This window comes from Leptidea sinapis, chromosome 2 (assembly GCF_905404315.1).
Source record: "Leptidea sinapis chromosome 2, ilLepSina1.1, whole genome shotgun sequence".
Lineage (NCBI taxonomy): Eukaryota > Metazoa > Arthropoda > Insecta > Lepidoptera > Pieridae > Leptidea > Leptidea sinapis.
In genome coordinates this window covers 5,583,806-5,600,563 of record NC_066266.1, presented here as the reverse complement: position 1 = coordinate 5,600,563, position 16,758 = coordinate 5,583,806, and the positions used below count along the sequence as shown (strand labels likewise).

Genomic DNA, 16,758 nt, shown 5'->3' with positions numbered 1-16,758 from the left:
GAGATTACTTAAAAAAAATAATTAACTTAATGAAAATTTATATTATTGAAGTAAGCGTTACTTTGCGGAAATCCATAACTATCCAAATGATTTGGCGACTCAACATGTCCTGAGGATGGCTCGTGTAGAGGCGAAACACATGTCAAATTGTTTAAAGACAAATATTGGCGGAATTAACACAAAAAACTCAAATGAGTTGGAGAAACATATGAAAAAAAATTGATAACAGTATGCCTATGTCAAAATAAATTTCATAATAATTGTATTCTATCTTTAATATTTACACAATAATAATTAAAATAAAAAGCCTTTTATTTCTCGCATTATAAAAAGTAAAATAACAAACATATTTTTTCAAATTGTTCATTTAGATTTTAGGTAGTATAGTAATGCGGATGATATTAGTTAAATTACTTGAAAATATAAATTATATTATTTTTGGCAACTGTCTTCCAGTTTTTACCAGTTATTTTTATTATATATATCACTATCCCAACCAGTTACCAGTCTACCTTTCTTTCTAAAACCATATGGTATTTACGTATAACACTGACAGACTTTTACACAAACTATCTTGCCACATACAAGGCATAGCCGATACTATGGGTACAAGACAACAATATATTACTTAAAACATACATATAAACATCCATGACTCGGAAACAAACATTCATACTCAACATTTAAATGATTGCATCTAGCGGGATTCGAACCGGGACCTAATAATATAATACGATATACATACACAAAAACATCTGTAGGTAGGGTCATTACCAACTGGGCTGTATTGGTCGTAAATATAATCTTAGTAAAACCAGATATACGTTAAAACAATAAAATCTTCACGCATTTTTTTAGAATCTTTCCCGCTTATCATGATCCTCTTCGGAGTCACATCTGGCACAATAATGGTAGCGGCCGTGATAATGCTGGTGATACTGTGTCAAAGAAAACAACGCAAGAACAAGCAACAGGTCACAGAAAAACCGGACGTAACCGTAACGGCAGAGGAGCTATTCAAGGATGACAGGAACTCAAACATAAGCGATTTGAAACTTGAACTCAGGCAGGCTAATGGGAGTTGTGAAATTGTAAGTATTTATGTTATTAATTAGCCAAACGTTAACAGGATAAGTTTGAATACTTTGGAATTGATTATGTAACAACATGTGACAATAGAACTTGTTAATATAAAGATACATCGTTTTCACGTCATGTATGATATATCTCAGTGCGTTTGTTAACTATAGTCATTATTCAATAAAATTTTGAGGTTTTGGCTGTTTAAGATATTGCATTGTGTATCTCCAAATTTATGCTCTAAATTTCTAATAATCACCAAAAATAATGTTATAATCAGGTATACAGCTATATAGTTAAATTAATGAATAGTTAAATGAGTTCATTTTGCTACGGTATGATTCATTTTCATTTTTTGTTTTAGACGATTTAATTCATTGTGATATGTACACATCTCATTATAAGAGCCTGCATGTTTAAACTTATATAGCTTAGTCATTTTTATCATTTATGTTCCAGATGAAGACTTCTTTTATGTGTGGTTTATATTGTTACCTTTTAACTTTAAGTGCTATAAAACTATAAGAAACCTCAGTCTCTATTTTATTTTCACAATCCCCGGCTTTCAATTGAAATCATGTCCATTATTGATATATATAAAATATTGCAGGATTATTCAAACACGGGATCGGACAGCACTCTTTGTTCCAACGCTAAGCTCGGAAGTGGAATACCGTTGGCGGGAACCGTTCCTCTTGCTATCAACTCTAACACATTCCCGTATCGATACAGTAACGACTATAGCGATCCAGCCTATAATGACTATAAGGTTAGCACAAAATTATTTTATTCAGTTTTAAAATTACTTATTTTCTGCAATTTTTATATAGCTCATTGCAAGCTTAGCTAATTCTAACTAGTTTCTTAGCTTTGTTGAGCGTTAATAAGTTTCTTAGAAACCACACCAAGTGACCAAACGAAACCAATGCAACACTATATTTGTAATGTTATTTGATATAGGCAAATGGATACTCAACATACGTACATTACGGTCACGACTACACCCCAGGGTCCTTGAGAGTCCAATCGCCGACGATGACCAGTGAAAAGTTGACGCCAAATAGGTTGGTAAATTTTACAGTTTCATTAGATCTAAGGATTTGGAAATCTACAAAAATTTATATTTAGAATCTGGCTACAGCTCTAACCATCTATCTGGCTAGAAAATACTAGCGGGTTCAATAAAAAAAATTCTTCAGCTTTATAATTTTACTACCGATAGAAAAGATAACAAATTTTAAGTAATTTGCTAATCGTTACCATTTTTATTGTCATGTCTATAGCTTCAATTAGTAACCAAAATTTATATACCTCGAGTGACCTCTTAGATTCCTCATCCGTGCTATCGGGCAACTAAGCCAAACATTCAATTTGGTCGCGGGTTCAAGTTACGCATCGTTCATAAATTTTGGTTACTAATTAAATTTGTATAATTAATCCCAGTTGTGAGCGTAATCACTTTAAAATAACGTAATATTGTTTAAACGAAGAATGATATCACGTATTGTACTCCCCATAGATCTATAAACGGCAGTCTGCCAAGGAGCGTAGACACACCTTCCGTGTATACTGGATCCCAGAGCAATTCATTACAGCGAGGCAAACGACAGGACAGCAGCAACGGACTGAATAATTTAGGAGTTCCCAGCAGCGAAGGTGAGATGTGAATTCGCTAGCTTACTAGACCTTGCAATAGTGTTTCAACAAATAAAAGTGTTTGGTGTGGAATGAGCTGTAACTCGTGTAATTTGTTTGTTTCGTCTGACAGTTTTGTACGCCAATAATAAATTGCTATTGAAACAACAGGGATGTTAACAATTTAGGTCTCTCGCATTCACAAGACATATAGAGATTTACGAACCTTTCGTCTCACGAACGGTCGACTCAGTTAGTAAGAGCGGTCGGAAGGAACCCGAGTCGTCGCGGGTTCGAGTCCCAGAGATTTTGGTTACAAATTTAATTTGTATAATAGGAATGTTGACCTTACTCAAATATATTTTACATTATATTTCAAATATCAAGTATTTGATTTTTTGCTAAAATTTTTAAAAAACTTCATATATTTAAATAATTTGATATATTAAAAGTAAAATTTGACTAGTTTCACGTCACGTGACATTATACAACAATCAGAATATAATTATGACGTGACTTGTACATAAACAGCATCTGACACCACTTAACTCTCTTCATCAATTACTAAAGGTATTGAAAACGTATTACGATTTCATTTGAAAGTAGAAGCGTTTGCTATTTAACATACGTGACTATATATATATATATATATATATATATATATATATATATATATAGTTTATATATATATATATATTCACCTTTAACATATTCGAAAAAGTTGTAATAGGTACATATTAAAATTTTTGATGTTGGAAATATAAATTATAATAATATAAAAAACGAAGTTAAAATTTGTGATTTTTATTATCTTTAACCAATCCATAAGAGCATTCATTAAACTAAAAATTCGAAAGAACAATGTAATAATGTATTATTACTTTTGTTGAAAAAACAATCTTCATGCGATTTTTGTTAAATATGAACATTTATTGAGAATTAGATAATGTTTACTACCTAATTAATTATAAGGTAATTGATAACGTAATCTATTTAAAATAATAAAAAAAAATTATCAGAGACATTATACTGGAATTACTGTAATGAACAGTTCGCATGGGACTAATACCTTATAATGACTTCATGGCTTCGTAAGAAGTCACCAATGGGAGGCTCCTTTACACCGGATGCCAGCTACATTATGGGTACCACAACGGCACCTATTTCTGTCGTGAAGCAGTACTGTGTTTCAGCACTATTGTAATGAGCAGGGCGTATCAATTATCATCAGATAAACGTACTGCTCGCCTCGTCCCTTATTTTCTTAAAAAAAAGATAGAAGTCGCCATGCGCATTGTAAAAAAATCTAAGACTTAACTCCACACTTTTAGTTTCCAATATGTAAAAGAAAATATTTGGAAGAATCCCACTTTTCGCTTCTTGCCGCTATGTAATTTGAAATACAACTCACCGCACGACGCTGATGACGGGGTTTTATATTAAAAGTAGCTGACCCAGCTGACGTTATATTGCGATATAAAGTTATATAAAAAAATCAATAATTCATATTTTTGGAGTATAAGAAATAGATGGTGATCGATTCTCAGACCTACAGTATATATCGTACATAAAATTTATAGTACCTACAACAATAATCATTATATTCGATTATTATTAGAGACACGCAATAGAGTTGCCATTTTGCAACTCTATTGCGTGTCTGTGGATAGAATAGAATTAATTAAAATCGCGATACAAAAATAGGTGTAGTTCACAGACTTTGAACAGAAGAGGTGAAAATTTGAGTTGTATGTATTTTTTAATACTGAATCATAATAAAATAAAAATAAAATAAATTGACAAAAGAATAATTAGGGTTTACTGACCCTTATAATTTAGGTGTATGAAAAATAGTTGTTGGCTGATTCTCAGACCTACCCGATATACACACAAATTTTCAAAAAAAAATGCGGTTTCGGAAGAGTTTGGTAACAAACACCGGGACGAATTTTATATATAAAATAAATATTTTGGTCAGTAAGTTGCTGCCTAATGTAATTAGGTATAACAGCACGCATAGTAAAAATTCACCCTCATTCTTTTTCCATATTCCAATTGATTTAATTTTAAAATGGGATTTTATAAAAGAAATATTTTACAGTGAGCCGAGTACCCAACTGTGGTATACTTCACGGCGTGGATGTAAGATATGCCGCAACATACGGAAACCCACACTTACGAAGCGGGCTGGGATACAGCACCGTTAACACAGCCAAGCCTGCGTCCACACCAGCACCACCTCCATACTCCTCTGTTAGGACCTCCGTTATTATACCTTCAGGTAAGTCAGCGACTATGTAATGTAAAACAACATCCCGGGTTCGAATCCCGGTATTTTTTTTTTTTCGGTAAGCCTTACCAAAAACAACGTTAAAAGTTTGCCAAAATTCATTAGAACGAAGTGTAGACAAGGTGCGATTGGATCATATCAAATGAAAAACTAAGTTCAAAAGCATAGGGAAAACTATACGCACTTTGAAATGGAGATGGGTAGGCCACTTTATGAGGGATGAAACACCAAAATGGACTAGAGCAATAACTGTATGGTACCCCAGAGGAGATAAAAATGGACCAGACGTCGCCACAATGAAGATGTTATGTCACAAAGACCAAAAACCTATTGTCTTTTAAATGTTAGGTTTTTTATAAAATAAATATCTGTTTTTTGTGCACACTAAGAGAATAGCCTAAGCGACATTGAATGTATTTTTCACTGGAGTGGCAAGCTCCTTGTGATTTCCCTTTTTGGTGTTTATTTTATTTCAATTGGTTCGAGTTAGTTGAAATAATTAGCAGTCCATCACATTAATTATGTTAGATTCGTGAAGATATTTCTAATGAACAACATCTTCACATTCATCATCATCACTATCATCAGCCGGAAGATGTACACTGCTGGACAAAGGTTCCCCACAAGATTTCCACGACGATCGGTCTTCCACTTCAACGTATTCTAGCGATCTTGACTAGATCGTTGGTCCATCTTGTGTGTGTAGCCTACCAATACTGCGTCTTCCGGTACGTGGTCGCCATTCAAGGACTTTACTGCTCTAGCGGCCATTTGTCCGTCGAACTATGTGCCCTGCCCACTGCCACTTCAGTTTGGCAACCATTTGGGCTATGTCAGTGAATGAGGTTCTCCTACGGATCTCCTCATTTCTGATTCGATCTCGCAGAGAAACTCCTATCATAGCCCTCTGATCGACCATGAGCTTCACATTAAACTAAGCTTTATTTGTAATTTTATCGGGAACATTAATGACCTGAACAAAATAGTCTGATCTGAAAAAGGAATTCTTTAGCATAATACAAGTAACCATAACAGTAGCGTAACTCAGCAGTCTACTTGAAATTTATACCTACGTCTCGGAGGAGGGCTAAGGTTGATAAATAGTAAATAGATTGACGACGCGGACGGCGTGGGGCAGCTAATTTAACTGCAACAGTGACCAGTCTCAGCAGCGTCCGGCGTGGCACTGAATACTTGAATAGTTTTGTCTCCCCAAGTTTGCTTGGCGACCGTGTAAATCGTGTGTAGGTGTGCGTGCGTTGAGCGCTCTAATATTAAGTTAAAGTTAATTGTGGCCTAAGTGGACAATTTTTTTTTCGAGAGGAGGTAAATTTATACATTTACTTGTATTAAGTGTTTGATTGTATGACCTACCTACTAAAAACCTCCTCTGTGCTGGTAGCTCGACAGCTTTTCCAGAGAAACTTAACAATGGCTATGTAAGCCAATGGTGAAAAACATGGCAGTTAAATAAAGCTATTTTATCTTCTGTACCGTTTTAGGGTTTCGTAGCTAAATGGCAAAAAACGGAACCCTTATAGATTCTTCATGTCTGTCTGTCCGTCCGTATGTCACAGCCACTTTATTTCGAAACTATAAGAACTATACTATTGAAAATTTGCAAGTAGATGTATTCTGTGAACCGCATTAAAATTTTTACATAAAAATAGAAAAAAAAATATTTGGAGATTCCTCATACTTAGAACAGAAACTCAATTTTTTTTTTCATAAAAACCTATCTATGGATAGGAATTTAAAAATGATATTGAGGTCTCCAATATATTTTTTTTTTAAACTGAATAGTTTACGCGAGAGACACTTCCAAAGTGGTAAAATGTGTGCCCCCCCCTCCCTGTAACTTATAAAATAAGAGAATAATAAAACTAAAAAAAATATATGATGTACATTACCATACAAACTTTCACTGAAAATTGGTTTGAACGAGAATCGAGTAGTTTTTTTAATACGTCACAAATCGAATTATCAACAACTTAATTGAAAAAAAAAAATACAGTTTTATTAAAACATCAATCAAAGTTACAACGAACTGCAAGAAGTTTTATATTCTGCTATTTGCTGCTACGGAACCCTTCATGGGCGAGTCCGACTCGCACTTGGCCGCTTTTTAGGTACATTTTAGCTCGACTTTTCATTGAAACAATTAATTACGTTTTTAATTTAATTGGCTAACTAGAATTTGTCCTGGAGGTGGTCCTTTTCTGTTTTAACTTCGCGGATTGAGCGTGACATAATTAATAAAATTATGTTAAGGCCGTTTAAGATTAGACAATGTATTAATTAAATGAATCTCATTAATATTTAATTGAAACAAATGATTTTATTTAGTTAAAGAAATATTCTGAAAAATGGCGTTAATGGTTAAAATTGTTAATAACTTAGTGGCTGTTAAATTAATATTTACATGGTTTGATGTTTGAGTATTTGCTTAATCACTTCATATAGATCGTAAAAAAAAATTATTTGTAAGACAATGAAGCTGTTAATAATTATTAAAGTTGGCAATAATTTACTTGGTAACACTTCTTCTTCTCAAAGCTCAACCTTTTCCGAAGAGGTGATTACTGGTAAAAATATAACTTTTGATATTTATGTAATTTCTTTGACCGAAAAGAATGAAGTAATTTGATTTTAATTGATTTAAATTATTATCCTGAAAGGGCAGTATTTTAAAATGTATGGATCTTTAAACGATTAATTTAATAGTCTTCTGGCTACCGTTTAGCTCAAATGATTGCGAAACTGAAGTGGCAGAGTAGTAGCAGGTAGGGCACATAGTTCGACGGACAGATAGCCGTTAGGGGGCAGTAAACTCTTCGAATGGCGACCACATACCGGAAGACGCAGTGTTGGAAAATCCGCCACAAGATGGACTGATTATTTGGTCAAGATCAACGGAATACATCGGATGAGTGTAGCGCAGGACCAATCATCGTGGAGATCTTTGGATGAGGCCTTTGTCCAGCAGTGGACGTCTTTTGGCTGATATGATGATGATGACCGTCCTTTTAAACTGTTACTGAAATCAGGCAAAATAGAATTCCTTTTTCAAAGTGATTTATAGCTGCTAATACATTTTTTGATATGTTTTGCATACTATTCAAATCAATAATAATTTTACATTCCAATACAAATTATATTACATTTTGGATCATCTTTACTTTAGCTTAGGTAAAACATTAATTAGTTATTTTTCCCACAGGAAGCTCGTCCCATTCAATAACCTCACCACCCAGCCTGGCTTCTCCACAGTGTGCGACGAGTCCCATCACCAATTCTACCATATCTACCGATAGCACTCAGCCTATGGTAAGTTTTCAGGATTTATATCAACTTTCTTACTTACTGCATTAATCAGGGAGAGTATTCTGAAAACATAATATTTGATCTGCAAATAAAATTTTAAAACGAATTTTTATGAACGATGTGAAACTCGAACCCACGATCTCTCGCGTTCCGTGCGAGTGCGCTTCCAACAGAGCTAACCGTTCGAGTGACGTGTTGTCAAAAAATATTGTATGCTTTGTTCAACTCTCAGGATGTGGCTTCATCTACAGGATCTACTTTACAGTTGATAAACTGCTCAACCCCAATATTTGCATATAAGGAAATTTACTTGATATGTCGCTCTTGTAAATCTAAACAATTTGTTATGTACAAATATCAAATTGTTAATATTTGCAGTGTTAAGTATCATATACATGGTTTTAAAATTTTATTTGTGTATTATTCCCAGAAGAAGGTGTTGTCACTTTAAAACATAACATTTTTTTTAGATTTGATCTGATTTCTGCCATCGATTCCACCATAGCACGACATGCCACAAATTATCATCATTCCGTAAAACAAACAAACACACAATAAATAAATAAAAATAAAATTCTTGCAATAATTACCATTATCAATCTATGCCTATTTTTTTTCTTTGTTACTCGACTCATTTGGGCGCGATTTAGACCCACTTTAAACGGCCAGATTTTGTTCAAACATCATAGATTTATTGAGGACCGATGACAATACATTAATTTGATAAAAACTGTACCATTTTTAAATTGCAAAATAAGATTTTTGTTAATTTATATAATTATCATCTATCGTCTATAAGGCAGGATTTGATGTTAATTTTAAATTTCAAAATAAATTTTCAATTTTTTATTTCGGTTTTCTACAAAAAAAGTGGTTTTTAGTTTTTTTTTGAACTTAAATTTATTAAAGATTATTTTTAAAACAGATGGGTGCCGTCACATCGCCTACGCCGCAGTCTCCGAGCGCACACTATATTTTAGCTCCGTCTGCGCGAGCCTTGGCTAATACTACTGTGACTAAGAAAGGTAAACAATCTGTTTTTTTTTTTATTTCCAGAAAAATCAAGTGCTATTCACACATCACAAAATAGAATATACATTTTACAGCTAACTATAACTAACGGAAAATTCCAAGAATGAGCAAGAAATCTTTTACCCCCATTTCCATTTTCATATTTAGCTAAATGTGGATTTAGTGCTGTAAATCATTTACTGAATAAAAAATCGACTTGATATTGTTATATTCTTGGAATTTTCCTTTTTTGTTTAATTTGTCACCGATATCTAGCATTGCATTTTAATAACAAAAAGCGAAAGGGTTAAAGTCGTGTCGAGTCCATTTTTAAATCGCCCCTCGTAACTATCAAATTGCCCCCTTGTGGGGCAAGGGAAACACTGCTTTAGAGGAACACCACACATCCAGATGGTGAGGATCATATCCAAGTTTATGGCGTATGGTGAATGAATCATAGGACTTCACGCAACGCAAAGCGATCAAATCGCTTATAGAGTTCTAGATTTCCAATAATTCAAGCAGTTCTACGTTGCACTACATAATGCTCTAAATATTTAGAGGCTTAAACACTTGACGTGTAAGTTAAATCTATACACATATAAGGATATATCATCAAAAGTATGCTTAAAGACAATTTAAGCACACTTATCTCCTTTGTCGTGTGTCAACTGTTACTATCCGAAACAAATTTAAACTGAATAAATGTTTCACATTGCTGCTTATTGACCAAGAATATTCTAAGCAAAAATATAATACTTTGTTTTTATACGACGTAATTTGTCTATATAATGTAACGTCATTGGGTTAATATATGATATTAAATCTGTTTATTTTTTAAATATGGAAAAAATATTTATTATCAGATCAATCTTAGAATCCGTTGACTAACCTGTAAACTGTAAGTGTGATTATTATCCGATGTCACATAATATAATATTCCTTATAATTTTGCAATATCAAAATTTCTTAATATTAATTTTACTTCTAACTAGCCATTGTCTGTAGTTGTAGTTAGCTGTAAATTGTTTATTCTATTTTGTGATTTGTGAATAGCATAACGCGTAGACTTGAGATTAAAGCTAAGTAAAATGGAACCTAAAATAAAATCTGTGTGCAGCAAGCATCAAGTGTAAGGATATCACTAAATGAAAATAGAAAAATTATTGATAACATTTTTATAGTGATTTCTTCCTAAAACTTATCATTATATTTCTTAAGGGAACAAAACAATTTTAAAAGGTTAAAAATTATATGTTGGGGCATAAAAATTATAGAAATGTGAAGGTATGGTCTAAAAAAGGTTGGGAAACACTGCTCTAAAGTGTAGTTTATTTATGGGAGAGATGGTCAAAGGAGCGTACGGGTAATATCAATTCCTCCTGCTACATAAGAAAAAAAGTGAATCATCGCCGGTATTTTACAAAAATGTAACCACTTTTTGGAATTACTAATGTCCAATGTCCTCGAAACTGCGCTCATTCCATAGCTTCGTAGTACGTAGAAGAAAGTATGTTCAAAAACCGTAAAGAATAAGATGGAAGACGGAAACGATCCTGTAGTTTTTCTGGTGTCGCATGAGACTTGTTAGTTAATATTTTCAGTGTTTTACTTAATAAATGATGTATTTTCAGGTAACAGTATCCAGCAGCCACTAGCAACACACGTATAAAAATACATTGAACTTTTAAATTGATATTGCCAAGTGTTATTGAATCTTTTCGCTTTGAACATAAAGTGCGTTTTGGTGTATCTGTGAATTTCCTCTAGCTCGGGGTGTTTGTTTGAAGTTTTAATAGATAAGAACTTTTATACTATGAAATTAATGTTTATTTGAAGATTGTTTTTATACGTCTACTGTCGATTTCAATTTCTGTTTTCTTGTCGTAATGCAATTTATCCAAACCATTAATGTTACGTGAAATCATATTTTTAACCGACTACAAAAAAGGAGGAGGTTCTCAATTCGTCGGTATATTCTTTTTTTTTGGTAGTTACTGATAGTATGTGACTTTATTTATATAGTAATATAAATGTATTTAAATGATTCAATTCACAGGACAGTATTTTTAAATTTTTACTTTAGTATCAACCCGAAAAACACATTATTGACGCTGTAGTTTTAATATGGTGAAGTGTGTTAGATGAAGAATTCTCAATAAATTAGTTTTAAAAAAATCTCAGGAAATTGAAGTCGACTTTGATTGTATTCGTTATACAAAATAGATGCGGCCTATCGTACGCCTTTCTGGAATCCAATTAACATAGACCTTAGATAAATTATACGTCTAGATAGAGTCTCTTGCTGTTAGACAACCGATAAAAACAGGCCAGGAATATTAGTTTAGTGTACGTGAAAAGCTACGTCGTACACTCGCGATTTGTATGACACTTTGTGCGAGATTGCGTTAATTGCTCAAAACGGAGATTAGTTCTAAACGCAATTTCTTTCGACGTTTTCACAGCTGACATAGTCTATACGTGTAAATCACCTAAGGTATTAACGTCATTTAGATTTTACGTCAATTTAACTGTCAAATTTGTAAATGCTAGTATTATTTGAACTTTTAATGAAATTTTATGAATTGTTGACTATAGTTTCGTAAGGCTCTAATTATTGTTTAAATTTAGTCAATTCTAATATCGGAGACTGCTCTTACAATATATCTTAATGTAATTAATGTAAATATAACATATCTTCTTAATAAATTGAATAGAATATAGTTATAGATAGAAGAATAGTTTCAAAAACATAAAGCTGTTGTTTCACTTTTGAACTAGTATGTGTTTTTAGGCCTACGTTCAAAATTAATGGCTACAATTAACAGATAGTACTTACATAAAATATTAGTCACCACTGCGCTCCAACTAGATACCTAAGAACAATTGCTTTTTTATTACGGTAACTATTATAAGATGCTTGCGTGCGCGGCATCTTGACACACAATGGCATCTTTCAAATTCTGTAACATACATAACATATTTTACATTAAAATTAACAAAAATACAAAATACTTCCCAAAGATACGTGATCCCGGTGTCTTTCTTATGCATGCGACCTGGCATTTTAATTTCAATTATTAGCAAAGTTTAACAGAACATGTGGCACGTCAACGTCACACATAGTTCGAGACTGGCTCGAGTACGACCACTTGGGCGTAGTATTAGTTGCCGCACTTTGCGACTAAGCCTGCGGTATCAAGTTGGAGGACAGCGGAGACCAATCCTTAATCTAAGGTAAAAAGTTTTAGTCATACCTGTAGTTGTCAATTCTTACCTGAGAATGACATCATCTAATTTTACTAACATTCGTTTTAATCCTTTAAAAAGTATTTTTTTTAAATGTGTAACACACAAGAAAACGTTCTTAATAATAAAAAGGAATTCCCTTTCGAATCTTAGCTTAAATGTTTATCTCATTATTATTATATAATACATATATGTACTTCAACTGTGGTTAGTGTAATTTGTTTGCAGCCAGCTTTTTCTTCTTCTTCCTTCTATTAAATACAAATAGGTGAATTGAGAGACTCTGACGCAGTAATACCCAATGTAGGGCCCACGACCCACGGAGGGGCAATTAAAAAATGGACTCGACACGAGTTTAGCCCTTTCGCTTATGGTTATTAAAATGCAATGCTAGATATCGGTGACAAATTTAACAAAAAAATGCAAATTCCAAGTATGCTACACTATACTTAACTCAAAAAAAGCGCGTACACCTTCCTTAAAGGCCGGCAACGCTCTTGTGATTCCTCTGGTGTTGCAAGAGCATGTGGGCGGCGGTGATCACTTAACAGCGGGTGACACGTACGCTCGTTTGTCCTCCTATTCCATAAATAAATATATATATACTTAACGTTGTAAACTTGGATATGATCCTCACCATCGGCATGTGTGATGTTCTTCTAAGGCAGTGTTTCCCAAGGGGGGCCCACGCCCCACAAGGGGGCAATTTGATAGAAAAGGGGGCAATTTGAAAATGGACTCGCCTTTGCTTTAACCCTTTCGCTTTAGGTTATATAAATACAATGCTAGATCGATATCTAGATATCGATATCACCGATGTGACAAATTAACAAAAAAAGGCAAATTCCAAGAATGTCCAAGATATCATTTAGTGCCATTTCCATCTTCATATTTAGCTGAATGTGGTGCTGTAAATGATTTACTGATTAAAAGAAATCGGCTTGATATAAGACATACGGGAGACTTCAGATTAATTCTAAGCAATTTGGAACCTAATATTAAATCTTTGTGCAGCAAGCATCAAGCGAAAGGATCGCACTAAATGAATGGAGAAAAATCAATATTAAAATTATTATGAATTTCAAATTTTACATACGAGGTTTTGATAACAATGTTATAGTGATTTCTTCTTACAATTTATCATTTATATTTCTTAGGGGAAAAAAAACAATTTTTAAAGTTTTCAAATTATCTCTTTGGGAGCATTAAAATTTTAGAAATGTTAAGGGATATGGCCTTAAAAAGGTTGGGAAGAACTGCTATAACGTGTTCATTAATTCATCTGTCTATTGAAGTTTATAAGTAGACATACTTAGACATGGACAGCGGAGTCTATATTATATAGGGCTTCCGTTACCGTAAAATTACGTTACGAGAACCTAAAATCATATCGCACAATATACATATCAATGCAATTAAAGCAATAAGTAATTAATTATCTTCATTAAAAACACTCACAAAACATATTTGTCGTATCAATATTTTACATAGAAAACTTGTTAAGTTTTTAAAGTGGTAACCATCACTTCTGGTATTAATCCACAAATAGAGTTTGAAAACTAAATTTTATGAGCTAACCGTTAGCTCAGTTGGAAGAGCACTCGCACGGAACGCGAGTTGTCGTGGGATCGAATTCCGCATCGTTTTCAAATTTTATTTGTGTTTTACATAGTTAATAATAATAAATAATAAATTAATTTCGTTTATTTCAAAGATTACATATACATTTTTTAGTGGTTGAGACTTCCCAGTAAGTTGTCTTAGGACACTTTTATTGGGAATATCTCGCATAATAGTTTGATCCTGCTGTATGGATCTTTAAGAAAAATTTGAAAATCTACAACAAAAACAAAATTTTATTGACGTGTTCCATTATAATCATACGTGTTATATTATATTAAAAGCCTTTAAATCACATTTTAAAAATATACCACATTTACAGCGTCATTGGTATGTAGGGTTATTTCTAGGTGTAATAAATAATGTTGTCATTCAAATAAGTTATGTTTTAGTATTAACAGCTCCGTTTATCACATATTCTTATAATTTTTTTATTAAAAAAAAAATTACTATCTACAAGCGTCAATGGCTGTGCGTCTTTAACTGCATCTATATCGCACAATTGTTCAAAGAGTTTTTTTTTTATTCACAATAAAAATGTATTAACAGAGAAAATACATATAAAATCACCGACAAGAGACCATGTAAGGTGTAACCGTGGGGACGAGATCGCTCTTAATTACGTACATGGTTATATTGATTTCTTATAGTAATTATATTAACATGCCTAATAATACACATAACTACATTAAAAAAATTGTTTCATATATACTTTGCCTTTTCCGGTTTTTTCTCAATACTTCCTAGGCAGACAAACCATTTAGTCTGGCTAGATATCTTGTAAGCTATTTGCCAAATTTCTGGGTTTCACTATCACACCATATTCTAGCATGATTACTATCTGCTATGCATAGCAAAAAATTGTAGTTTTTTCGTTCTTCCCGAGGTGGCAAAGATTCATCCTTACCAACCACCCTTTTTTCACTTTAAAAAAAAACAGTTTTAGTTTAGAATTCTTGCATCAAAACATTAGTTTAACTACTAGTACTAGTACAGATAGTAAAAAAATCAGTTTCGAAATTTGAAAGAAACGTCTTAAATACTTACTTCTCACATTCAGAATCGCTTAAAACAGTTTTGGCTATCTCCTTCTTTAATTTTAAGCAATTTTATCTTTAAAATACGCCCGCTGAGTTTCTTCTCAGGTCTGACGCACATTATTCGAATGTGATGTAAATTTTAACTTGCAAAAGAATCATAATTTTAAATTATATTCGAATCAATCTCTATCAGCTAAAATTCCGACAATAGTCTGGTAGTCTCTGGTGTTTCTGTGGCAGTGATTGATGGCTTGTACCACCTGCTTAGCATTTCTCCTTGATGCTTCCCCATCCCTTAAAAATATCTCATTTATTAAATCCATTGAGTGTTCAATTCGGCAGAGATTACGTACTGGTTCAACCAGCAAGGTATTTATACCTTTTTTACGTCTTTATAACGTTATTATATTTATTCTACAGCTACAAGCAATGTTTTTTTTTATTCGTTACACAATATAATACACATTAAGGTTCAATTTAACGGACTTCAATTTAACCTATATCAATCTCTTAGGGTGGGTCGTACCAACAAACTTCTATAACAAAAGGTTAGCGTGCAATCCTCGCCGGTTATAGCTATTGTTAATGTAAAATAGCTAAATAGTGACCTGTCAGAAATTTCAAATATTCGAAGGCGGTGCAACACATCCCGCAGTCTATGTTAAGGTCAGCGGTATTGTTAACGTAAAATTTGACTTAAACCTTAACTATAGAGTCACGTGGGGTAACTGTGTGCAGCGGCTAAGTGTACGCAACCCCTTTGTTTATGAATCGAGAGGGGGAAGTTAGTGAAATCTCTACAGATTTGCCTACGCAAATTAAAGGTTTATTATATATATATATATATATATATACTGTTATATAAGGTTTATAATTATATCTCTTTTAGAGATATAATTTAGATATAAATTCTATGGATTTTGTTCAATTAAAAAGTCAGAAAGGATATGGCGTATTTATAATAAAATCTTTATAAATGCGGTACTTAGTGTACATTATCTAACAGCATAAGCTTCAAATTTAGCTTTCAATATTCCTAATTGTTTTTACCCTGCCTTATCCGTTTGGTAAGGAAATAAAAAAAAAATGTTTTTATAAAATTTAAGATTGCGTTGGAAAAGTTATACCTCGGAAACCATAATAGATTTAGACCCCATAATATATGCTTTGAAAGGTTTTGATGAGAATAGCTTAAAATCGTTTGGGTTTCTATGTGGTCGGGATCAAAAGCTGTTCATGTTCAAACATTTCCCATAGAGTTAAATTGAAAATGAGGTTTGTTCACTAGAACGTGTAAACAATGGCAGAAGAGAGGCTCCGGATCCTCATAGTAATATTATAAATAGTACTTTGTCATATTATTATGGATAGCTAAATCAAAATATAATAGGTGGAAAAGGCCTCACAAAAGCAATCCTGTGATTGCCATAAACCATATCACAAAATGAAGTGGGTCGGTAAATGTATGAAAGCGTCTAACCGCATAAATGACCGCGTCATACACTCATT

The 16,758-nt window shown here is 33.0% G+C and overlaps 1 protein-coding gene across 1 annotated transcript in view; it reads left to right on the top strand.

The window, feature by feature from the left end:
• The window catches only part of LOC126975607 (irregular chiasm C-roughest protein-like), a 151,969-nt gene extending 135,712 nt beyond the window's left edge, over window positions 1-16,257 (top strand). Inside the window, exons 15-22 of the mRNA XM_050823577.1 lie at window positions 859-1,091; window positions 1,691-1,849; window positions 2,041-2,144; window positions 2,600-2,736; window positions 4,817-4,996; window positions 8,226-8,332; window positions 9,255-9,354; window positions 10,975-16,257. Of these exons, the coding sequence (XP_050679534.1) occupies window positions 859-1,091; window positions 1,691-1,849; window positions 2,041-2,144; window positions 2,600-2,736; window positions 4,817-4,996; window positions 8,226-8,332; window positions 9,255-9,354; window positions 10,975-11,012 (1,058 nt within the window). The 3' untranslated portion in view covers window positions 11,013-16,257. The remainder of the gene's footprint in view (window positions 1-858; window positions 1,092-1,690; window positions 1,850-2,040; window positions 2,145-2,599; window positions 2,737-4,816; window positions 4,997-8,225; window positions 8,333-9,254; window positions 9,355-10,974) is intronic.
• Window positions 16,258-16,758: the final 501 nt, after the last annotated feature.